The 27,721-nt window shown below is 42.4% G+C and overlaps 1 protein-coding gene across 6 annotated transcripts in view; it reads right to left on the bottom strand.

Annotated features, from left to right (window-relative positions):
• nek7 (NIMA related kinase 7) overlaps window positions 1-27,721 on the bottom strand; it is a 140,092-nt gene that overhangs the window by 38,197 nt on the left and 74,174 nt on the right. For 5 of the 6 annotated variants that reach the window (XM_014168702.3, XM_045705878.2, XM_014168703.3 and 2 more), the window contains 1 exon segment: window positions 17,383-17,523. The exons of the other annotated variant lie outside the window; for it this stretch is intronic. In XM_014168702.3, coding sequence (XP_014024177.1) covers window positions 17,383-17,523 — 141 coding nt within the window. 6 annotated transcript variants of the gene reach the window in all.

Raw genomic sequence — 27,721 nt, 5'->3', positions numbered from 1 at the left:
GGGTTATAAAAAAATATCTGAAACTTTGAACATCCTACGGAGCGCCATTACATCCATTATTAAAAAATGGAAAGAATATGGCACCACAACAAACCTGCCAAGAGAAAGCCACCTACCAAAACTCACGGACCAGGTAAGGAAGGCATTAATCAGAGGCAACAAAGAGATCAAAGATAACCCTGAAGGAGCTGCAGAGATTGGAGTATCTGTTCATAGCACCACTTTAAGCCGTACACTCCACAGAGCTGGTCTTTATGGAAGAGAGGCCAGAAAAAAAGCCTTTGCGTAAAGAAAAAAATAAGCAAACACGTTTGGTGTTCACCAAAAGGCATGTGGGAGACTCCCCAAACATATGGAAGGAGGCACTCTGGTCAGATGAGACTAAAATTGAGCTTTTTGGCCATCAAGGAAAACACTATGTCTGGCATGAACCCAACACCTCTCATCACCCCGAGAACACCATGCCCACAGTGAAGCATGGTGGTGGCAGCATCATGTTGTGGGGATGTTTTTCATTGGCATGGACTGGGAAACTGGTCAGAATTGAAGAAATTATGGATGGCGCTAAATACAGGGAAATTCTTGAGGGAAACCTTTTTCAGTCTTCCAGAGATTTGAGACTGGGACGGAGGTTCACCTTCCTGCAGGCCAATGACCCTTTAAAAAAATATATATATTTCACCAGGTAGGCTAGTTGAGAACAAGTTCTCATTTGCAACTGCGACCTGGCCAAGATAAAGCGTAGCAATTCGACACATACAACAACAGAATTACACATGGAATAAACAAAACATACAGTCACTAATACAGCAGAACAAAAGAAAACAAAAAGATGTGCAGAAGATGTGCAGAAGATTAATGTTCAAGTAGAGATACTGGGGTGCAAAGGAGCAAGATAAATAAATAAAGTACAACTGTATCCTAAGCATACTGATAAAGCAACACTTGAGTGGTTAATTGGGAAACATTTAAATGTATTGGAATGGCCTAGTCAAAGCCCAGACCTCAATCCAATTGAGAATCTGTGGTATGACAAAGATTGCTGTACACCAGCGGAACCCATCCAACTTGAAGGAGCTGTAGCAGTTTTGCCTTGAAGAATGGGCAAAAATCCCAGTGGCTAGATGTGCCAAGCTTATAGAGACATACCCCAAGAGACTTGCAGCTGTAATTGCTGCAAAAGGTGGCTCTACAAAGTATTGACTTTTGGGGGGGAATAGTTATGCACGCTCAAGTTTTCTGTTTTTTTTGTTTTATTTCTTGTTTGTTTCACAAGAAAAAATATTTGGCATCTTCAAAGTGGTAGTTATGTTGTGTAAATCAAATGATACAAACCCCCCAAAAATCTATTTTCATTCCAGGTTGTAAGGCAACAAATTAGTAAAAATGCCAAAGGGGGTGAATACTTCCGCAAGCCACTGTAGTAACTATATTATGATCAATATATTCAATGGGTATGGACACAGCTATAGAACAAAGTTCTGCAGAATTAGTAAAGATATGATCAACACACTTGGATGATGTAGTTCCTGTACTGTTTGTAAACACTGGTTGGTTGATTGATAACCTGAGCCAGAGTACAGGCACTGGTTACAGTAGGAAGCTTCCTCTTGAGCGGACAGCTTGGTCACCCAGAAAACAGGCCCCCCTTAACATCACACACATTATCAAGCATTTCAAACATATTATCCAGATACTGACTGTTAGCAATTGTTGTCCTATAGCAGCACCCAAAAGAAGAGGCTTTTGATGAGGCAGATAAATCAGCAACCACAACACTTCAACATTAGATATGAGATCCTCTCTAAGCTTTACAGGAATATGGCTCTGAACATATGTAACAACACCTCCTCCATAGGCATTTCTGTATATGTTACATCCATGTATTACTACTGCTGTATAATCAAATCAAATGTATTTGTCATATACACATGGTTAGCAGGTGTTAATGCAAGTGTAGCGAAATGCTTGTGCTTCTAGTTCCGACCATACAGTAATATCTAACAAGTAATATAACCTAATAATTTCACAACAACTACCTTATACACAGAAGTGTAAAGGAATGAATACGAATATGTACATAAAAATATATAAATGACTGATGGCCGAACGGCATAGGCAAGATGCAGTAGATGGTATAGAGTACAGTATATACATATGAGATGAGCAATGAAAACATTATATGAAGCAACATTGTTTAAAGTGGCTAGAGATACATTACATCAAGATGGCAAGATGCAGTAGATGGTATAGCGTACAGTATATACATAAGAGATTAGTAATGTAGGGTAAGTAAACATTATATAATATAAAGTGGCTAGTGAAGAGATTATTAAAGTGGGTGGAGTTGAGTCAGTATGTTAGCAGCAGCCACTCAATGTTAGTGATGGCTGTTTAACCTGTTGTGGTATAGGGGGCAGTATTTTCACGGCCGGATAAAAAAACGTACCCGATTTAATCTGGTTACTACTCCTGCCCAGAAACTAGAATATGCATATAATTAGATTTGGATAGAAAACACCCTAAAGTTTCTAAAACTGTTTGAATGGTGTCTGAGTATAACAGAACTCATATGGCAGGACAAAACCTGAGAAGATTCCATACAGGAAGTGCCCTGTCTGACAATTTGTTGTCCTTCTGTTGCGTCTCTATCGAAAATACAGCATCTGTGCTGTAACGTGACACTTTCTAAGGCTTCCACTGGCTCTCTAAAGCCGGCAGAAAGTGGAATGGGGTGTCTGCTGTCTCTGGGCAAAGTACAGCAGCTCTGTTTGTGAGTGGTCAGCCTGGGGACAGTGAGACTGAGATGCGCGTTCAGGAGACTTCTCCATTTTTTTCAGCCTTTGAATGAATACAACGTTGCCCGGTTGGAATTTTATCGCTATTTTATGAGAAAAGTAGCATAAAAATTGATTTTAAACCGCGTTTGACATGCTTCTAAGTACGGTAATGGAATATTTTGAAATTTTGTGTTACGAAATGCGCTCGCGCGTTACCAATTGGATAGTTACCTGAACGCATGAACAAAACAGCGGTATTTGGATATAACTATGGATTATTTGGAACCAAAACAACATTTGTTGTTGAAGTAGAAGTCCTGGGAGTGCATTCTGACGAAGAACAGCAAAGGTAATCCAATTTTTCTAATAGTAATTCTGAGTTTAGGTGACCCCGAAGTGGCGGATGTCAAAATAGCTAGCCGTGATGGCCGAGCTATGTACTCAGAATATTGCAAAATGTGCTTTCGCCGAAAAGCTATTTTAAAATCGGACAAAGCGATTGCATAAAGGAGTTCTGTATCTATAATTCTTAAAATAATTGTTATGTATTTTGTCAACATTTATCGTGAGTAAATTAGTAATTTCACCGGAAGTTTTCGGTGGGTATGCTAGTTCTGAACATCACATGCTAATGTAAAAAGCTGTTTTTTTATATAAATATGAACTTGATAGAACAAAACATGGATGTATTGTATAACATAATGTCCTAGGAGTGTCATCTGATGAAGATCATCAAAGGTTAGTGCTGCATTTAGCTGTGGTTTGGGTTTATGTGACATATATGCTTGCTTGGAAAATGGCTGTGTGATTATTTGTGTCTATGTACTCTCCTAACATAATCTAATGTTTTGCTTTCGCTATAAAGCCTTTTGTAAATCGGACAACGTGGTTCGATTCAGGAGAAGTGTATCTATAAAATGGTGTAAAATAGTCCTATGTTTGAGAACTTTGAATTATGACATTTTGTGGTTTTAAATTTGGCACTCTGATGTGTCACTGGCTGTTGAATAGTGTGGTCCCCTAGAGAGGTTAACAGTCTGATGGCCTTGAGATAGCTGTTTTTCAGTCTCTCGGTCCCCGCTTTGATGCACCTGTACTGACCTCGCCTTCTGGATGATAGCGGGGTGAACAGGCAGTGGCTCGGGTGGTTGTTGTCCTTGATGATCTTTTTGGTCTTCCTGTGATATCGGGTGGTGTAGGTGTCCCGGTGATGCGTTGTGCAGACCTCACTACCCTCTGGAGAGCCTTCCGGTTATGGGCGGATCAGCTGCCGTACCAGGCGGTGATACAGCCCGACAGGATGCTGTGGATTGTGCATCTGTAAAAGTTTGAGTGTTTTTGGTGACAAGCCAAATTTCTTCAGCCTCCTGAGGTTGAAGAGGCGCTGCTGCGCCTTCTTCACCACGCTGTCTGTGTTGGTGGACCATTTCAGTTTGTCCGTGATGTGTACGCCGAGGAACTTAACTCTCCACTACGGTCCCATCAATATAGATAGGGGGCTGCTCCCTCTGCTGTTTCCTGAAGTCCACGATCATCTCCTTTGTTTTGGTGACATTGAGTGTGAGGTTATTTTCCTAACACCACACTCCGAGGGCCCTCACCTCCTCCCTGTAGGCCGTCTCGTCGTTGTTGGTAATCAAGCCTACCACTGTAGTGTCATCTGCAAACTTGATGATTGAGTTGGAGGCGTGCATGGCCACGCAGTCATCGGTGAACAGGGAGTACAGTAGAGGGCTGAGAACGCACCCTTGTGGGGACCCAGTGTTGAGGATCAGCGGGGTGGAGATGTTGTTACCTACCCTCACCACCTGGGGGCGGCCCGTCAGAAAGTCCAGGACCCAGTTGCACAGGGTGGGGTCGAGACCCAGGGTCTCGAGCCTAATGACGAGTTTGGAGGGTACTATGGTGTTAAATGCTGAGCTGTAGTCCATGAACAGCATTCTTACATAGGTATTCCTCTTGTCCATATGGGTTAGGGCAGTGTGCAGTGTGATGGCAATTGCGTCGTCTGTGGACCTATTGTGGCGGTAAGCAAATTGGAGTGGGTCTAGGGTGTCAGGTAGGGTGGAGGTGATATGGTCCTTGACTAGTCTCTTTAACCTGTTAAGGCTAGGGGGCAGCATTTGCACGTCTGGATAAAAAAAATGTACCCGATTTAATCTGGTTACTAATCCTACCCAGTAACTAGAATATGCATATACTTATTATATATGGATAGAAAACACTCTAAAGTTTCTAAAACTGTTTGAATGGTGTCTGTGAGTATAACAGAACTCATTTGGCAGGCAAAACCCTGAGACATTTTCTGACAGGAAGTGGATACCTGATGTGTTGTATTGACTTTAAACCTATCCCATTGAAAAACACAGGGGCTGAGGAATATTTTGGCACTTCCTATTGCTTCCACTAGATGTCACCAGCCTTTACAAAGTGTTTTGAGTCTTCTGGAGGGAGATCTGACCGAACAAGAGCCATGGAACGATGATGTCCCATTAGACACCTGGCGCGCGAGTTCATGTTGGGTACCCTCGTTCCAATACGTTATAAAAGAGTATGCATTCGTCCACCTTGAATATTATTCATGTTCTGGTTAAAAAAGGCCCTAATGATTTATGCTATACAACGTTTGACATGTTTGAACGAACGTAAATATATTTTTTCCCCTCGTTCATGACGAGAAGTCCGGCTGGCTTAGATCATGTGCTAACAAGACGGAGATTTTTGGACATAAATGATGAGCTTTTTTGAACAAAACTACATTCGTTATGGACCTGTGATACCTGGAAGTGACATCTGATGAAGAGAATCAAAGGTAATGGATTATTTACATAGTATTTTCGATTTTAGATCTCCCCAACATGACGTCTAGTCTGTATCGCAACGCGTATTTTTCTGGGCGCAGTGCTCAGATTATTGCAAAGTGTGATTTCCCAGTAAGGTTATTTTTAAATCTGGCAAGTTGATTGCGTTCAAGAGATGTAAATCTATAATTCTTTAAATGACAATATAATATTTTACCAATGTTTTCTAATTTTAATTATTTAATTTGTGACGCTGACTTGACTGCCGGTTATTGGAGGGAAACGATTTCCTCAACATCAATGCCATAGTAAAACGCTGTTTTTGGATATAAATATGAACTTGATAGAACTAAAAATGCATGCATTGTCTAACATAATGTCCTAGGAGTGTCATCTGATGGAGATTGTAAAAGGTTAGTGCATCATTTTAGCTGGTTTTATGGTTTTGGTGACCCTGTCTTTGACTTGACAAAACATTACACACAACTCTTGTAAATGTACTGTCCTAACATACTCTAAATTTATGCTTTCGCCGTAAAACCTTTTTGAAATCGTAAAACGTGGTTAGATTAAGGAGATGTTTATCTTTCAAAGGGTGTAAAATAGTTGTATGTTTGAAAAATTTGAATTTTGACATTTATTTGGATTCAAATTTGCCGCTCTTGAAATGCACCTGCTGTTGATGGAGTGCACCACGGGTGGCACGCTAGCGTCCCACCTAGCCCATAGAGGTTAAAGCACTTCATGATGACGGAAGTGAGTGCTACGAGGCGGTAGTCGTTTAGCTCAGTTACCTTCGCTTTCTTGGGAACAGGAACAATGGTGGCCCTCTAAAAGCATGTGGGGACAGCAGACTGGGATAAGGATTGATTGAATATGTCTGTAAACACACCAGCCAGCTGGTCTGCGTGTGCTCTGAGGACGCGGCCGGGGATGCCGTCTGGGCCTGCAGCCTTGCGAGGGTTAACACGTTTAAATGTTTTACTCACGTTGGCTACAGTGAAGGAGAGCCCGCAGGTTTTGGTAGCGGGCCGTGTCAGTGGTACTGTATTGTCCTCAAAGCGAGCAAAAAAGTTGTTCAGTCTGTCTGGGAGCAAGGCATCGTGATCCGCGACGGGGCTGGTTTTTCTTTTGTAGTCCATGATTGACTGTAGACCCTGCCACATACCTCTCATGTCTGAGCCATTGAATTGCGACTCCACTTTGTCTCTATACTGATGCTTAGCTTGTTTGATTGCCTTGCGGAGGGAGTAGCTACACTGTTTGTATTCGGTCATGTTTCCGGTCACCTTGCCCTGATTAAAAGCAGTGGTTCGCGCGTTCAGTTTTGCGTGAATGCTGCCATCAATCCACGGTTTCTGGTTGGGGAATGTTTTAATAGAAACTGTGGGTACAACATCACCGATGCACTTGTTAATGAACTTGCACACCGAATCAGCGTATTCGTCAATGTTGTTGTTTGACGCAATGCGGAACATATCCCAGTTCATGTGATCGAAGCAATCTTGAATCGTGGAATCCGATTGGTCGGACCAGCGTTGAACAGACCTGAGGGCGGGAGCTTCCTGTTTTAGTTTCTGTCTATAGGCTGGGAGCAACAAAATGGAGTCGTGGTCAGCTTTTCCAAAGGGAGGGCGGGGGAGGGCCTTATATGCGTTGCGGAAGTTAGAACAACAATGATCCAGGGTTTTACCTACCCCTGGTAGCACAATATGTTGATAGAATTTGGGGAGCCTTGTTTCCAGATTAGCCTTGTTAAAATCCCCGGCTACAATAAATGCAGCCTCAGGATATGTGGTTTCCAGTTTACATAGAGTCAAATGAAGTTCTTTCAGGGCCGTCGATGTGTCTGTTTTGGGGGGGACATACACGACTGTGATTATGATCGAAGAGAATTCTCTTGGTAGATAATGCGGTCGACATTTGATAGTGAGGAATTCTAAGTCAGGTGAACAAAAGGACTTGAGTTCCTGTACATTGTTATGATCACACCACGTCTCGTTAATCATAAGGCATACACCCCCGCCCTTCTTCTTACCAGAGAGATGCTTGTTTCTGTCGGCGCGATGCGTGAAGAAACTAGGTGGCTGTACCGACTCAGATACAAGGAATTATCTGAGTCTCAGAGATAGCCAGTATATGAATGTTATCTTCGTAAGTTATTGATTTCTTGAACCTTATTTCTAAGGCTACATATGGGCTATATATTCTTAGCCCTTTTCTGGGTAGCTTGTCAGAGACATAATATGGAGGAAAAAACTAGGGCTGTCCCTGAAAAAATAAAATAAAATAAAATGTTGGTCGACCGAAAGTTGTCTGTTCTTTCGACCAAACGAGAGCTCAACATTTTTTTACGTGTATTTTTCCATATTTAGACACCCTATGTGTTTCAATAAAATCAACTACATTCATTGAGCTGGTCTGATGCTTTAAGCTTAGCATTTGATGAAATAAGACGGAGGGTGCCAGAGATCTAGATAACCAGAAGAAAAAAACCTTAACCTGACCCAACTGTTCTCCTCCCGCTCGTGCTGACTGCCGCAGATTCCGCCATTACTCTCCTGAAGTTGCCGGTAAATCGGCTACACAAGGAGTCGGCAACCTTTCTCATGTGGAATACCAATTTTTCTTACAATTTCTACCAATCTGCATGCCAGTTATGGTTTTCATATGCACATTTTGGTCTAACAGTTTCATTTAATTTATAATAATGTCTTCATGTCTCAAAATCATTGTCATGTGGTTAATAAAAATTTGATCCAAATCTAAATTAAAATGATACCAATCTAAAAAGTATTGCCAACTACGTAAAAAATTGCCTACATAAAGCCAACACATAAAAACATTGTATTCTGCAGGTAGAAAATATCCTATTCAAAATAAATATCCTATAAATCACACTCACAACACATGGACTGTCTGCAACAAACTTGAAACATTGTATCAACAATTAACTTTCTTGCACTAGTGAACTTGCAACATTGTATAAAATACTCTGGGCCCTCAGAGTTTCCTGGACCAGTGAGTTTGGGTATTTGCGCAAGGAATGAGAAGCAGTGCTTGGCTTGGGCAGGAACTCACCGAAGCGGAGTACCTGCACATCAATTTTTCTACTGTTTGAGCTTCTCTTCCTCTTATAGAGTACTAGCTCAAAAGTATTGTGGCTCTCCTGCACCTAAATATAAACAGTACCGGCAACCAAAATGAGTACCAGAACCTTTTAAAGTCCAAGTCAAGCACTGCTATGAAGTAATCATAATCAGGTAGGCCTTTTTTATGATGTTTCCACTGGATCAGAGCATAACAGTTTTCCCTTTCACGAGTGGTTATCGAAAGGGAGAGAGCTGGAAAGATGTTTCAAATACATTGAGGAACTACTGTTAATTCTCAATGGATGTAAAAATATACTTTATTTGCTTGCTGTTTGAGGTGAAGGAAACATTACTTTGATAAGCTCCACAGCTCATTAGTGGTGGTGCGTTAAGCCAATCAGAAATACTATCAGATCCCCAAATGGGCATATTTATATGCCTACATTTGCACGCAGGCCAGGTAGCCTATAGGCCTAATTCTATTCATGTGAGTCTTTACTCAACATTAACAGGAGGGCTCCAAACAAAAGACAAAAGACTAAATTGACAAAACTCAAAGATGGAATGAAATAAACCAAAACTTGTTTCTCACAAGTGTAGCATAGGTTGTGCACTCTGCAAACAATGTATCAACTCCGGCAATGATAACAGGAAGACTGCAATAATAATACTGAACGCATTAACAGAAATTACTGTAACCAAAGTAACAAACATTGTAGATTAGAAATTATAGGAATTAACGGCAAATGTACTACTGGTGATCTATGTAATGGGAATTAATATACAATATACAATCAAATGCAAACAATTCACTCAATGAAGTTACGTAACAATGAAAGTGCACAACTTTGCGGGAGAGAGTGCATTCTGTAGAGAGAAGTGCATTATGCATCTGGGCGCATGGTCAATCCGACGTCTGCATTGGCGGCCATGCAGCATTACGGTGATACGACCTCAGCAGAAGTCAGGGCATTCATACTCTATAGGATTGAGTGCAGAGCTGTTGTCAAGTGAGTGAGTTTGTTTTCTACAGAATGTACCACCCCCACCTCCCGTCAACTAATCATGTCAATGCGGAGCTATACAGAGCTCTCCGCATTGTTACAAAATTTGGGAGGCGCATGGCGATGTGGTATGGATCTCGATTTGGCATCTGCATGCCTCTGGAGGCTCGGCAATTCAGTCATACCCTCCATATTTTGCCTCCGACCACATTTTCGGATCAAACATAAATTGGCTCTTAGTCTCGGCCTCCACAATGAATTAGTTCACTGAGATGGTCGCAAGTTTAAATACACCTTAGCCAAATACATTAAAACCTAGTAAGAATTCCCTGTCTTACATCAGTTAGGATCACCACTTTATTTTAACAATGTGAAATGTTAGAATAATAGTAGAGAGAATTATTTATTTCAGCTTTTATTTCTTTCATCACATTCCAAGTGGGTCAGAAGTTTACATACACTCAATTAGTATTTGGTAGCATTGCCTGTAAATGGTTGAACTTGGGTCAAACATTTTGGGTAGCCTTCCACAACATAATTGCAAAAGGGTTTTCTAATGATCAACTAGCCTTTTAAAATGATAAACTTGCATTAGCTAACAGAATGTGCCATTGGAACACAGGAGTGACAGTTGCTGATAATGTGCTTCTGTACACCTATGTAGATATTCCATTAAATGCCGTTTCCAGCTACAATAGTCATTTACGGCATTAACAATGTCCACACTGTATTTCTGATCAGTTTGGTGTTATTTTAAATGGACAAAAAATTAGATTTTCTTTGAAAAACAAGGACATTTCTTAGAGACACCAAATGTTTGAACGGTAGTGCATATATTTATATTTGTTACCACTCAACTAAAACAATCTCGGTCGACCAACAGCCTAACAACCAAACAATTAACCAGTTGACTAATTGGGGTCAGTCCTAAAAAAAAAACGACATTAAATTAAAAACATTGTTTTGCTAATAGTCAGTCAATCAGGCACTTGTGAGTGTCAGTTGGTGTGTGTGTGATGTTGGGCTAAAGCTACTGACCCGGAAGCTTGGCTTACTCATTCCTCCCAGGCTTGTGGTTGGGAGGGTAGACAATAAGCCAGTTGTAGCGGATCTAATCAATGTTCCCACGCTCTCTGGCAGCTTTCATAGCTGGATTAAGTTATTTCCACTGCTGGCGCACAGCTTCACAGAAGTCCTCATTGTGGAAGATGTTGGTTCCTCTCAAGTTCTTGGCTCTCTCCAGAACAGCCATCTTGTCATTGAACCTTAGCAACTTGACCACTATCAGCCTGGGTCTTTCACCTGGGCTGGTTTAAGGTTTTCCAGACCTGTGGGAGCGCTCCAACTCAATCTTCCCATGATCGATCTGCATCTTTTCTGCAAAAGTTTTCTCACTTTCTCCTCAGACTCATGTGTAGACTCTGGTATGTCATCCACAACCATGTTATTCCTTCTGGATTGTTCCTCCAGATAATCAACTTTCCCAGTCACTGTTAATAACGATACACAGACAGTGTTGATGTCATCTCGCGTGGACTACATGAAAAGTCTGGCAGAACAGGCTCCAATTAACATCGACGGGGCTGTAGTGGAGCGGGTTGAGAGTTTAAAGTTCCTTGGTGTCCACATTACCAATAAACGATCATGGTCCAAACACACCAAGACAGTCGTGAAGAGGGCATGATAACACCTTTTCCCCCTCAGGAGACTGAAGAAAAAAAATCCACCGTTCCAGAAATAAGTCTCTCACTGTTGCCGCTTGTTATAGACCCCCCTCAGCCCCCAGCTGTGCCCTGGACACCATATGTGAATTAATTGCCCCCCATTTATCTTCAAAGTTTATACTGTTAGGTGACCTAAACTGGGATATGCTTAACACCCCGGACATCCTACAATCTAAGCTAGATGCCCTCAATCTCACACAAATGATCAAGTAACCTACCAGGTACAACCCTAAATCCGTAAACACGGGCACCCTCATAGATATCATCCTGACCAACCTACCCTCTCAATACATCTCTGCTGTCTTCAACCAGGATCTGAGCAATCACTGACTGCATCCGTAATGGGTCCGCAGTCAAACGCTCCCCAAAACACTTCAGCGAGCAGGGCTTTCTAATCGACCTTGCCCAGATATCCTGGAAGGATATTGACCCCATTCCGTCAGTAGAAGATGCCTGGTTATTCTATAAAAGTGCTGTCCGCACCATCTTAAATAAGCATGCCCCATTCAAAAAAATGTAGAACTAAGAACAGATATAGCCCTTGGTTCACTCCAGACTTGACTGCCCTTGACCAGCACAAAAGCATCCTGTGGCATACTGCATTAGTATCGAATAGCCCCAGCGATATGCAACTTTTCAGGGAAGTTAGGAACCAGTATACACAGGCAGTTAGGAAAGCAAAGGCTAGCTTTTTCAAACAGGAATTTGCATCCTGTAGCACAAACTCCAAGAAGTTCTGGGACATTAAAGTCCATGGAGAATAAGAGCACCTCCTCCCAGCTGCCCACTGCACTGAGGCTAGGCTAGGAATAACACAGTCACCCCCGATAAATCTACGATCATTTCAATAATCATTTTTCTACAGCTGGCCATGCTTTCCACCTGGCTACTCCTACCCTGGTCAACAGCTCTGCACCCCCCACAGCAACTTGCCTGTTTCTCCTCATCTCTCCTTCACCCAAATCCAGATAGCTGATGTTCTGAGAGCAGCAAAATCTGGACCCCAACAAATCAGCTGGGCTAGACAATCTGGACCCTCTCGTTCTAAAATTATCCGCCACAAATTGTTGCAACCCCTATTACTAGCCTGTTCAACCTCTCTTTCGTATCGTGTGAGATCCCTAAAGATTGGAAAGCTGCGCGGTCATCCCCCTCTTCAAAGGGGGAGACACTCTAGATCCAAACTGTTACAGACCTATATCTATCCTACCCTGCCCCTCTAAAGTCTTCCAAAGCCATGTTAACAAAACAGATCACTGACCATTTCGAATCCCACCGTACCTTCTCCGCTATGCAATCTGGTTTCTAAGCTGGTCATGGGTGCACCTCAGCCACGCTCAAGGTCCTAAACGATGTCATAACCGCCATCGATAAAAGACAAGTGTGCAGCTGTCATCATCAACCTGGCCAAGGCTTTCGACTCTGTCAAACCCCATATTCTTAAATCGGCAGACTCAACAGCCTTCCTTGGTTTCTCAAATGACTGCCTCGCCTGGTTCACCAACTACTTCTCTGATCGAGTTCAGTGTGTCAAATCGGAGGGCCTGTTGTCCGGACCTCTGGCAGTCTCTGTGGGGGTGCCACAGGGTTCAATTCTCGGGGCGACTCTTTTCTCTGTATATATCATTGATGTCGCTCTTGCTGCTGGTGATTCTCTGATCCACCTCTACACAGATGACACAATTCTGTATACTTCTGGCCCTTCTTTGGACACTGTGTTAACAAACCTCCAGACGCGCTTCAATGCCATACAACTCTCCTTCCGTGGCCTCCAACTGATCTTAAATGCAAGTAAAACTAAATGCATGCTCTTCAACCGATCGCTGCCCGCACCCGCCCGCCCATCTTGCATCACTACTCTGGACGGTTCGACTTATGTGGACAACTACAAATACCTAGGTGTCTGGTTATACTGTAAACTCTTCCAGACTCACATTACGCATCTCCAATCCAAAATGAAATCTAAAATGGGCTTCCTATTTTGCAACAAAGCATCTTTTACTCATGCTGTCAAACATACCATCGTAAAAATGACTATCCTTGACTTTGGCGATGTAATTTACAAAATAGCCTCCAACACTCTACTCAGCAAATTGGATGCAGTCTATCACAGTGCCATCCGTTTTGTCACCAAAGCCCCATATACTACACCCACAACTGCGACCTGTATGCTCTCGTTGGCTGGCCCTCGCTACATATTCGTCGCCAAACCCACTGGCTCCAGGTCATCTAAGTATTTGCTAGGTAAAGCCCCGCCTTATCTCAGCTCACTGGTCACCATAGCAGCACCCACCCGTAGCACGCGCTCCAGCAGGTATATTTCACTGGTCATCCCCAAAGCCAACTCCTCCTTTGGCCACCTTTCCTTCCAGTTCTCTGCTGCCAATGACTGGAATGAATTTCAAAAATCACTGAAGCTGGAGTCTTAAATCTCCCTCACTAACTTTAAGCTTCAGCTGTCAGAGCAGCTTACCGATCATTGCAGCTGTACACAGCCCATCTGTAAAGAGCCCACCCAACTACCTCATCCCCATATTGTTATTTATTTTTTTGCTCCTTTGCACCCAAGTATCTCTACTTGCACATTCATCTTCTGCACATCTATCACTCCAGTGTTAATTGCTAAATGGTCATTATTTCGCCAATATGGCCTATTTATTTCCTTACCTCCCTAACCTTACTACATTTGCACACGATGCATATAGATTTTCTATTGTGTTATTGACTGTACGTTTGTTTATCCCATGTGTAACTCTGTGTTGTTTGTGTCGCACTGCAGTGCTTTATCTTGGCATGGTCGCAGTTGTAAATGAGAACTTGTTCTCAACTGGCCTACCTGGTTAAATAAAGGTGAAAAAATATATAAAAATAAAATAGGCATGGCTCCCAAGATCCTCAAAAATGTCTACAGCTGAACAATCGAGAGCGTCCTGACCGGTTGCATCACCGCCTCGTATGGCAACTGCTCGGCATCTGACCGTAAGGCGCTACAGAGGGTAGTGCGTACGGCCCAGTGCATCACTGGGGCCAAGCTTTCTGCCATCCAGGACCTATATACTAGGCGGTGTAAGATGAAGGCCCAAACGATTGTCAAAGACTCCAGTCACCCAAGTCATAGACTGTTCTTTCTGCACCTGCACGGCAAGCGGTTCGGGAATCCCAAGTCTAGGACAAAAAGGCTTCTTAAACAGCTTCTACCCCCAAGACTGCTGAACACCTACCCCCAAGACTGCTGAATGCCGGACTATTTACATTGACACCCCCCCCTTGTTTTTACACTGCTGCTACTCGCTGTTTATTATCTATGCATAGTCACTTCACCCCTACCTACATGTACAAATTACCGTGACGAACCTGTACCCCCGCACATTGACTCGGTACCAGTACCCCCTGTAAATAGCCTATTTTTTGTATTTTATTATGTTGCTTTTTATTTAAAAAAATGTAACTTTCGTTAATTTAGTAAATATTTTCTTAACTCTTTCTTGAACTGCACTGTTGGTTAAGGGATGGTAAGTAAGCATTTCACGATAAGGTCTTATACCTGTATTCGGGTCATGTGACAAATAAAATTTGATTAAATGGCTAGCTGTACTGAGAATCACAAGCGTGATTCTCAGTAAAGTGAACCCATTGACCTTCTCATCTTGTGATGTTGCTGAGACGAGGTGGTAAATTGTGGTGGGTTGACTAGCTAAAGAAAGAACTCTGTCTGTGAACACAAACACACACACACACACACACACACACACACACACACACACACCCCCCCCCCCGAGGAATTTTACATTTTTAGAGCCATAATGCACCTTAAAAACATAGAAATGTGTGTTCAACAATTTACTTCAGGTGACATGATGGTGGAAACTACTGCATGTGTCACTAGAGTGTGGCAAGCACTCCCATGTTATAAAGGACTAATCTGAAGACACTAGTTTCGTACTTTCTGAGCCAACTTTCTACAGTCTATAGAGGGAATCTGTAAATGAAGACTGTCATACTACCACCAGACATGAACACTGACAGTTGAATCGGTCTTCCAGCACTCTGTTTAACACATACACATTTTAATAAAGCATTTCAATAATGCAGTAAACCCAAATAAAGACACGGTTAAATATTAAATACAGCGATAGTAGAGAGTAGTGTTGTCAAGATACAAACATTTTACTAACAATACAATACCAGGCCAAGTATCATGATACCAAGTAGAATTGTTTGTTCACAATGCCTGGAGGAGAATGAGAAATGTACTGCTTGTGTAGTGTGGCTAGATGGTATCTGTACTTTCCAAGATTATTGTATGCCTATAATTTGTAAAATGTTATTTTGTTTTGAGTACAAGGTAAAATGGTATGTGTTTAGTAGTGTCTTGTAAGCCCATGTGGGCTGGGCACCGGTAGGTGTACGTCACTTAAATAAATCATATTCATCAAAATCACCAAATATTGTGATACAATTCAGAGCGGCCAAGTGTCCTTGTCCTGTTCGCCCTATACCCCAAACACTTGCTCCGTTTTATAAATGTAACGCGCATGTGCTACGCAAAAAAACCTGTAACTGGTATTCACAATTCAACTCAATACAACACATTCAATTAACTTCACACTGTTCACTGTAAAATAGAATAATGCATAGAAAGACTGATTTGTTCATATTTGCAGAGGCCTACCGGTGATTTGGTTGGAGGAATGGGAGGAAGGAATATACATGCATTATGATCTGCATGTCATTGTGGCAGTCAGGGGAAAACACTGCATGAAACCCTCTTTACTCTTCAGTTAACATAGAGAAGAGTCATCTCCCTCCCTCAAAAACACACACACACACTTCTCCCAACTTTAAAAGCATTAGGCACCAAACAGAATTTAAGGAGCACCAGAAAGCGATTTTTTTTATTTTTATATAGCTTAGGCTTATATAAATCCTACCTTTAAAGCACATCTCATGAGTAGCAGACCATTTTCCTTTATTCCTGTGTCAATCTAATTTGCCTAGAGCTAATGTCAAATTAATAGGTTGTTAGCTAGCTCGGTAACATGAATGAACAACAGGATTAGTTTAAAATGGCCTGCAACATGGTTTGTGAAATTCTATAAAATGCGTGCGAAATCGCACAGAAAGAAAAAAAAGTAGCTCTGGTAATATGGGTCATATTTTTCGAACCTTTTGGGCTAGACACGCCGTTTTCTTTGCTGTAAAGCTGCAAACATGCCTGTCGCGAAGTTGTCATTTTTCGTTTTTCTCTGTGACTAGCGAACTTGCAATTGCAAAGCCTACTCAGAATGGCCTGTGCTCTTGGTTATACCAGGCGATGAAATGATACAATGTATCAACTTTGCTCGCTCTGCACACTGCTCTAATGTAAAACATTTACAAATGTAACAACAGAAGACATCAGGGTCTGCAACCCCGCTCGCCATCATGGCTAAATTACATTTTAAAAACTGATGGAGGAATAGATGCAAAGGAAGAGCGGACGGAGAGACATGCAGGTGAGTGATGGCTGGAAAGAGACACGGCTAGCTGATCACAGATGCTATACATGAGATACGCATGAAAGTGAAGTGGACATTATTGGACTGGTATATCGTGTATACTACTAGTAGAGAGTAATGATCACAAAGCAGGATGAACTACAAAAGTATATTTCCTAATGAAAATGTGTGTGCTTGTTAGCTTGTCTTAAAGTATTTATGGTTGTAAAATAAGTTGCAGTAGTGTTAATGACTGCAGTAGTAACGGTAGTGACTGGTTATAGTTGAAAAAGTAGGTAGATGGAAATATTGATCGATTGATTAGATAGCCTGAACATGTGAAAGTTAGTTTGGTGTCTCTAGTTCAAACCACTACTGTTGGTGGATTATTTTAAGCTAATTATTTTATGCCCCCAAAATGTTTTAAACGGTTAAAGCACTAGGGCGAAAGGGTGGAAAAACATTATGATCTGTGCTATGTGTGCACGAATGAGGCTCTCTCACCTGAACCTTCTTGAGGGCCATGGAGGTGTTGTCCATCAGGTACCTGGCCCGGTACACCTCACTGAACTGGCCCCGCCCAATCTTCTTCTCAATCTGGAAGTTAGCCAGAGAGTTGTGGCCCATGTCCGGCTGAAGCGGCTTCTACAAGGCCGACACAGACAACACACAGTCACACACACAAGTAGACATACACCCCTGATGCTTTCCCTTGCAGTTATGATTTGGGTTTTACACCATGTTTAACATGGAATGGTTTAAAATAGATTATGTGATAAAGCAGAATCCATCCCATCTCCTTCTGCTAAACATGGCATTTCCTTTCCAGAAAAACAACATTGAACTTAGTGATTATTTATGCATATTTACAGTTAAAGGGATAATTCAAGATTTGGCATTGAGACCCTTTATCTATACTGCTCAAAAAAATAAAGGGAACACTTAAACAACACAATGTAACTCCAAGTCAATCACACTTCTGTGAAATCAAACTGTCCACTTAGGAAGCAACACTGATTGACAATACATTTCACATGCTGTTGTGCAAATGGAATAGACAACAGGTGGAAATTATAGGCAATAAGCAAGACACCCCCAATAAAGGAGTGGTTCTGCAGGTGATGACCAGAGACCACTTCTCAGTTCCTATGCTTCCTGGCTGATGTTTTGGTCACTTTTGAATGCTGGCGGTGCTTTCACTCTAGTGGTAGCATGAGACGGAGTCTACAACCCACACAAGTGGCTCAGGTAGTGCAGCTCATCCAGGATAGCACATCAATGCGAGCTGTGGCAAGAAGGTTTGCTGTGTCTGTCAGCGTAGTGTCCAGAGCATGGAGGCGCTGCCAGGAGACAGGACAGTACATCAGGAGACGTGGAGGAGGCCGTAGGAGGGCAACAACCCAGCAGCAGGACCGCTACCTCCGCCTTTGTGCAAGGAGGAGCAGGAGGAGCACTGCCAGAGCCCTGCAAAATGACCTCCAGCAGGCCACAAATGTGCATGTGTCTGCTCAAATGGTCAGAAACAGACTCCATGAGGGTGGTATGAGGGCCCGACGTCCACAGGTGGGGGTTGTGCTTACAGCCCAACACCGTGCAGGACGTTTGGCATTTGCCAGAGAACACCAAGATCGGCAAATTCACCACTGGCGTCCTGTGCTCTTCACAGATGAAAGCAGGTTCACACTGAACACATGTGACAGACGTGACAGAGTCTGGAGACGCCGTGGAGATCGTTCTGCTGCATGCAACATCCTCCAGCATGACCGATTTGGCGGTGGGTCAGTCATGGTGTGGGGTGGCATTTCTTTGGGGGGCCGCACAGCCCTCCATGTGCTCGCCAGAGGTAGCCTGACTGCCATTAGGTACCGAGATGAGATCCTCAGACCCCTTGTAAGACCATATGCTGATGCAGTTGGCCCTGGGTTCCTCCTAATGCAAGAGAATGCTAGACCTCATGTGGCTGGAGTGTGTCAACAGTACCTGCAAGAGGAAGGCATTGATGCTATGGACTGGCCCGCCCGTTCCCCAGACCTGAATCCAATTGAGCACATCTGGGACATCATGTCTCGCTCCATCCACCAACGCCACGTTGCACCACAGACTGTCCAGGAGTTGGCGGATGCTTTAGTCCAGGTCTGGGAGGAGATCCCTCAGGAGACCATCCGCCACCTCATCAGGAGCATGCCCAGGCGTTGTAGGGAGGTCATACAGGCACGTGGAGGCCACACACACTACTGAGCCTCATTTTGACTTGTTTTAAGGACATTACATCAAAGTTGGATCAGCCTGTAGTGTGGTTTTCCACTTTAATTTTGAGTGTGATTCCAAATCCAGACCTCCATGGGTTGATAAATTGGATTTCCATTGATTATTTTTGTGTGATTTTGTTGTCAGCACATTCAACTATGTAAAGAAAAAAGTATTTAATAAGAATATTTATTTCATTCAGATCTAGGATGTGTTGTTTAAGTGTTCCCTTTATTTTTTTGAGCAGTGTACTTCCCTCAGCATCAGATGAACTCATGGATACCATTTCAATGTCTCTGCGTGCAGAGATGGAAGTTGCTAACTAGCGCTAGTGAATTGCTAACTAGCGTTAGTACAATGACTGGAAGTCTATGGGTATCTGCTAGCAGCTTTTGCCCACCTGATATATACTGAACAAAAATATAAACGCAGCATGTAAAGTGGTGATCCCATGTATCATGAGTTGAAATAAAATTTACCTGAAATGTATCTTAAATCTTGTGCACAAATTTGTTTGCATCCCTATTAATGAGCATTTCTCCTTTGCCAAGATAATCCATCCACCTGACAGGTGTGGCATATCAAGAAGCCGATTAAACAGCATGATCATTACACAGGTGCATCTTGTGATTGGGACAATACAAGGCCACTCGAAAATTTGCAGTTTTGTCAATGTTGTTTAAGAGAATCATCTGGCAGTACGTCCAACTGGCCTCACAACAGCAGACCATGTGTAACCACGCCAGCCCAGGACCTCCACATCCGGCTTCTTCACCTGTGGGATCATCTGAGACCAGCCACCCGGACAGTTGATGAAACTGAGGTCTATTTCTGTCTGTAATAAAGCTTTTTTGTGGGTAAAAAAACAGCTGCGCCCCTGCCCAGTCATGTGAAATCCATAGATTAGGGCCTAATGAATATATTTCAATTGACTGATTCCTTCTATGAATTGTAACTCAGCATAATCTTTGAAATTGTTGCATGTTGCATTTATATTTTTGTTCAGTATAGAATACCTCAGGGTAAGCTGCAGACCCTTTTATCCACCAAGAGAATTCTCATCCGAAATTATCACCGCTGTCTACATCCCTCCACAAGCCAACACCATTCTCGAACCATAAGCAAACAAGAAACCGCTCACCCAGAGGCAGCGTTTCTGGAAACTTAAAATGGCCCTACCTCACTTCTACCAACAAGTCTCTTGCGCCACTAGGGGCGCTAAAACGCTTATTCTTAAACTTTTATTCTACCCGCAAAAACACATACAAGGCCCTCCCTCGTCCTCCCTTCAGCAAATCTGACCATGACTCCATTCTCCTGCTTCCTGTTTACAAACAAAAGCTCAAACAGGAAGTACCAGTGATGAGCTCAATACAGAAGTGATCAGATGAAGGAGGTGCGAGGCTACAAGACTGTTTTGCTAGTACAAACTGGGATATGTTCCGGGATTCATCCGATAGCATTGAGGAGTTTACCACAACAGTTATGGGCTTCATCAATAAGTGCATAGACAACGTCGTCCCCACATTAAGAATGTTTCCAAACCAAAAACCATGGATTACAGGCAATATCCGCACTAGGCTAAAGGCTAGAGCCTTCGCTTACAAGGAACAGGACAAGGACCTCCGAAGAGACATCAAACATGCAAAAGGACAATAAAGGAGGAAGGTGGAATCCTATAGACGGGTTGGTTGTTTAGCAACAAAACCGACACATGCGCAACTATGGGGCAAAACAGACGGGGTTGGCTTAGATTGTTGACAACATATAAACTAAAGTGAGCTCTAAAAGTATTGGGACAGTGACATTTATATTGAATTTTTGGGTTCTGTACTCCAAGCACTTTCGATTTGAAATTATACAATGACTATGAGGTTAAAGTGCCAACTGTCAGTTTTAATTTGAGGGTATTTTCATCCATACAGGTTGTACATAGTCCCCCCATTTTATGAGAACAAAAGTACTGGGACAAATTCATATATATGTGTATTGATATAGTGAAGAGTTTAGTATTTGGTCCCATATTCCTAGAACACAATGATTACGTCAAGCTTGTGACTCTGGAAACATGTTGGACGCATTGGCTGTTTGTTTTGGTTGTGTTTCAGATGATTTTGTGCCCAATAGAAATGAATGGAAAATAATTTATTCTGTCATTTTGGAGTCACTTTTATTGTAAATAAGAACATAATATGTTTCTAAACACTTCTACATTAATGTGGATGCAACCATGATTATGGATAGTCCTGAATGAATTGTGAATAATGATGAGTAAGAAAGTTATACGCACAAATATCATACTCCTCACCATTACAATAACAGGGGAAGTTAGCATTTTTTGGAAGGGGTATGATATTTACAGTATGCCTCTAACTTTCTCACTCATCATTATTCACAATTCATTCAGGATTAACCCCTCCGTCTGCAACTAGATTCAGGACTTCCTGACTTGCCGGCCCCAGGTGGTGAGGGTAGGCAACAACACCTCTGCCATGCTGATCCTCAACAAGGGGGCCCCTCAGGGGTGTGTGCTTAGTCCCCTCCTGTACTCCCTGTTCACCCACGACTGCGTGGACCCACACGACTCCAACACCATTGTCAAGTTTGTTGACGACACAACAGTGGTATATATGATCACCAACGGTGATGAGTCAGCCTACAGAAAGGAGGTCAGATACTTAGTGTGTTGCCAAGACAACAATCTCTCCCTCAACGTCAGTAAGACCAAGGAGCTGATCGTGGACTATAGGAGAAAGAGGGGAGAGTACGCCCCCAACATCAACAGGGCTGTTGTTGCGCGGGTCGAGAGCTTCAAGTTCCTTGGCGTCCACATCACCAACAAACTAACATGGTCCAAAACAGGAGGCTGAAAAGATTTGGCCTGGGCCCTTGGATCCTCAAAAAGTCATACAACTGCACCTTCGAGAGCATCTTGACTGGCTGCATCACTGATTGGTCTGGAAAATGCACCGCCCTTGACCACAAAGTGCTACAGAGCTTAGTGCGTACAGCCCAGTACATCACTCGGTCCAAGCTCCCTGCCATCCAGGACGTCTATATCAGGCGGTGTCAGAGAAAGGCCCGAAAGACTCCAGTCACCCAAGTCATAGACGCTTCACTCTGCTACCGTCCGGCAAACAGTACTGGAGCATCAGCTCTCGGGCCAACAGGCTCCGAGACAGTTTCTACCCCCAAGCAATAAGACTGCTAAATAGTCAATTAATGGTACCCAAACTATCTGCACTGACTATATCTTGCACTGACCCTACGTATACTTACTAGACTATATAGACACACTCTACATTGACACTCCCACACAGATGCACTACATACGCACACAACACAAACACACTCCCTGACACAACACAAACACACTGACACAACACAAACACACTCTCATACACATTTTTACACTCGTCATTTGCTGCTGCTACTCTGTTCTTTATTTTGCTCGTATTATCATCTATCCTGATGCCTAGTCAATTTATCCTGCCTTCATGTACATACAGTATCTAATTTAATTACCTCGTACCTTTGAACATTGATCTGGTACTGGTACTCCCTGTATATAGCTCCATTCTTGTATAGGTAGGTAGACTAGTGGTTAAGAGTGTTGGGCCAGTAAATGAAAGGTCGCTGGTTCAAATCCAGACTAGTTGAAAAATCTGTCAGTGTGCCATTGAGCAAGTAAGTCACTTAACCATAATCGCTACTGTAAGTCGCTCTGACTAAATGACAAAAATGCAAATAAATAAATAAACATATACATATATATATATATATACATATATATATACATACATACATACATATATATATATATATATATATATACACATATATATATACGTATATATATATACATATATACATATATATATACGTATATATATATACATATATACATATATATATACGTATATATATATATACATATATATATACACATATATATATATATATAGATATATATATCTATAGATATATATATATCTATAGATACATATATATATAGATACATATATATATATATATATATATATATATATATATATATATCTATAGATATATATATCTATAGATATATATATATATATATATACATATATATATAGATATATATATAGATATATATATCTATAGATATATATATCTATAGATATATATATATAGATATATATATATAGATATATACATATAGATATATATATATATATATAGATATATATATATAGATATATAGAACACAGACCTATATAAAAACCGTTATTCCTCATGTGTTACAATATATATTAATACATTTTTTTACTCTTCATCGTTGGGCAGGGCTTGTAAAGCAAGCATTTCCCGGTAAGTCTACACCAGTTGTATTTGGCACATGTGACAAATTCAACTTTATTTGATTTTAGCATACTAGCAGACACACACAGACTTCCAGTCAATGCGCTAACACTTGTTAGCATTGGCTCAGGAAACTGCCTCCAACTTCCTTCATACTGGATACAGAGACCTCAAAATGGTATACAAGAGTTAATCTGACTCAAAATCCCAAAGTATCCCTTTAACAGAATTTTTTTGGACTCTTCCTGAACCACTAAATCTTATTAGGTCATCATTATGTCCAACGAGGACAATAATTCAAGTGTGTGTCTGTGCTGTGTCTGCCATGGCACATCACAGTTAACATGACGCTGCTGCACTTGAGGTGACTTATGTTGGACCAGTCAGCTAGCGACAAACCCCCCCCCCCCGTGCCCTCCTCTTCCAAGGGATGCATGTGGCGCCCTGAAACTCGGCTCGCCAGTGAAAGGTCTAAAATTAAAAAGCTAAGAAAACAGGCTGGAATGAGCCTTGGGGTTGTGATGTGTGAAAACACACAGAGCAGAACGTGACCTTTGCAGCCATTTTGTAAACGTGTCTGTTGGTGTGGTCGAGGGAGAGAGGAGGCGACAGATATCACAATGCCACATGTCACCGGTGCCTGGCCCCGACCACGACCCGGGGACACCCTCACAGGCAGGCAGGCAGACTCTGGGAAGGAGGAGGAGAGGAGATGAGAGGAGGGTGAGAGCACAGTGTCATGATGGAGGGAGGGAAGGAGCAACTTTAGATGTGTTCACTTCAGATTCGTTTCACAATTAAACAAAGTCTGCATGAACAGAACACAGACCTGCGGCAACGACAGAAGAGGTTCCTAGGACAACACACACACTAGGGCTGGGCTGGTGAGCAATGTTTGGTGTGCGATGTCTAATATTAAAGAAGTCTTGAGGTATTGCTCGCCTGAGGTAGAGTACCTTCTGATAAACTGAAGACCACACTATCTACCAAGAGAGTTCTCATCTATGTTATTCGTAGCCGTCTATTTACCACCACAGATCGATGCTGGCACTAAGACCACACTCAAACAAGTCTATAAGCCCATAAGCAAACAAGAAAATGGTCAACTAGAAGCGGCGCGCCTAGTGGCCGAAGACTTTAATGCAGACAAACTTAAATCAGTGTTCCCACATTTTTACCAGCATGTCACATGTGCAACCAGAGGAAAAAAATGTAAATGATTCTCTACACCACCTTTACTCAACACACACAGAGATGCATACAAAGCTCTCCCCCACCCTCCATTTGGCAAATCTGACCATAATTCTATCCTCCTGATTCCTGCTTACAAGCTACAGGACAGTTTTGCGTGCACAGAATGGAATACGTTCCGGGATTCATCCAATGGCATTGAGGAGTATACCACCTCAGTCATCAGCTTCATCAATAAGTGCATCGACGACATCATCCCCACACTGACCGTACGTACATATCCCAACCAGAAGCCATGGATTACAGGCAACATCCCCATCTATCATGGCACAAGCATTTCACTACACTCACATTAACATCTGCTAACCATGTGTACGTGACAAATAACATTTGATTTGATTAGAGCTCAAGGCTAGAGTTGTCACTTTCAAGGAGTGGGACACTAATCCGGACGCCTAAAAGAAATCCAACTATGCCCTCAGACGAACCATCAAACGAGCAAAGCGTCGCTTCGAGGCAAGCAACACTAAAGCATGCACGAGAGCACCAGCTGTTCTGGATGACTGTGTGATATCGCTCCAGGTAGCCGATGTGAGCAAGACCTTTAAACAGGTAAACATTCACAAAGCCGCAGGGCCAGATGGATTACCAGGACTTGTTCTCAAAGCATGCGCTGACCAACTGGCAAGTGTCTTCACTGACATTTTCAACCTCTCCCTGACTGAGTCTGTAAAACCTACATGTTTCAAGCAGACCACCATAGTTCCTGTGCCCAAGGAAGCGAAGGTAACCTGCCTAAATGATTACCACCCCGTAGCACTCACGTCAGTAGCCATGAAGTGCTTTGAAAGGCTGATCATGGCTCACATCAACAGCATCCTCCCGGATACCATAGACCCACTCCAATTCGCATACCGCCCCAACAGATCCACAGATGACACAATCTCAATCGCACTCCACACTGCCCTTTCCCACCTGGACAAAAGGAACACCTATGTGAGAATGCTGTTAATTGACTACAGCTCAGCGTTCAACACCGTAGTGCCCACGAAGCCTATCACGAAGCTAAGGACCCTGGGAGAAAAACCCCTCCCTCTGCAACTGGATCCTGGACTTCCTGATGGGCCACCCCCAGGTGGTAAGGGTAGGCAACAACCCTTAACAATTGGGGCCCCTCAGGGGTGTGTACTTTGTCCCCTCTTGTACTCCCTGTTCACCCACGACTGTGTGACCAAACACGACTTCAACACCATCATTAAGTTTGCTGATGACACAACAGTGGTAGGCCTGATCACCGACAACGATGAGACAGCCTATAGGGAGGTCAGAGAACTGGCAGTGTGGTGCCAGGACAACAAGAGCAAGACAAAGGAGCTGATCGTGGACTACAGGAAAAGGCAGGCCGAACAGGCCCCCATTATCAACGGGGCTATAGTGGAGTGGGTCAAGAGTTTCAAGTTCCTTGGTGTCCACGTCACCAACGATCTATCATGGTCCAAACACACCAAGACAGTGAAGAGGGCACAACAACACCTTTTTCCCCTCAGAAGACTGAAAAGATTTGGCATGGGTCCCCAGATCCTCAAAAAGTTATTCAGCTGCACCATCGAGAGCATTCTGATCGGTTGCATTACCGCCTGGTAGGGCAACTGCTCGGCATCTGACCGTAAGGCCCAGTACGTCACTGGGGCCAAGCTTCCTGCAATCCAGGACCTATATAATAGGCGGTGTCAGAGGAAAGCATAAAATTGTCAGAGACTCCAGTCACCCTAGTCATAGACTGTTCTCTCTGCTACCTCACGACAAGCGGTACTGGAGCACCAAGTCTTGGTCCAAGAGGATTCTAAACAGCTTCTACCCCCAAGCCTCATGAACATCTAATCAATTGGCTACCCAGATTATTTGCATTGCCGCCCCCCCCCCCCTCCTTTTACATTGCATAGATAATAACAGAGTATAGCAGCATAGTCACTTTAATAACTCTACCTACATGTACATATTACCTCAATTAACTGGTGCCCCGCACATTGACTCTGTACCGGTACCCCATGTATATAGCCTCGCTATTGTTATTTTACTGCTGCTCTTTAATTATTTGTTACTTTCATTTCTTATTTAGGTATTTTTTCTTAAAACTGCATTGTTGGTTAAGCAAGCATTTCACTAAGGTCTACACCTGCTGTATTCGGTGCATGTGACAAATACAATTTGATTCGATATAGGCAAAACAAATCGAGGCCTTATTTTTAACTAAATATTGCAATTGCTATTTAGATTAAAACACTTGGGTGAATGTTTGTAATCATGGAAATATAATGGTAATTCAAATTTTATAGTTAGAATGAAATAGTGTTCTCTCTGAATACAGTGTTGTTTGACATGACAACAATTGAAAAAGCCAGGGAGGCGTTCATAGAATAAAGAATTCAAATATTAATAGAATTTATATGGATGTTTTATTGTGACAGGGTGTCCCAGGGGAGTAGGACCCTATAATCTTTGGATACATTAAAATGTTTTCTCTTACATCATGTAGCTAAAATATTCACGCTTTGCCTATTCCTCCCTGATTTTAGAAGATGCTGTTGCACAAACAACATGCTGATTTAGGCGTACATCAGGACTGGTATCAGGCTGTATTAGCTAGCTTCATTTCCTCTGACTCAGCACATGTATTAGCTAGCGATTTATGTTTGTGTCTTACACAATTTATTTTAGCCACCACTTGCTAAGAAAAGACAAACTAGCTATTTGCAGACAGTAAGATACACAAACTAGGTGTATTATAGAACGCTTGTATTCATTATAATAAGAAGCAAAATGGAAAGCACAATCGTTGTCATCAACATATCGTTGCATCTGCTGCAATGACTATGCAGACTGAAGATTGAATGGTTGGCAAATGATCTCGTGGTCGAGCAACAACTGCTCTCCTTGAGATTGTGTCCGTTAGGCCTACGGATGTATTTATTTTTTATCAGCACAAATTGTATTGAGCAATAAAAAGCCCCACTTGTGGACTTCTTAAATTAAATTAGTTTTTGAGAGTATGGAGCACAATACC

The sequence above is a fragment of the Salmo salar genome, chromosome 23 (assembly GCF_965601325.2).
Source record: "Salmo salar chromosome 23, fSalSal1, whole genome shotgun sequence".
Lineage (NCBI taxonomy): Eukaryota > Metazoa > Chordata > Actinopteri > Salmoniformes > Salmonidae > Salmo > Salmo salar.
This window is presented reverse-complemented; position numbering and strand designations above follow the sequence as displayed.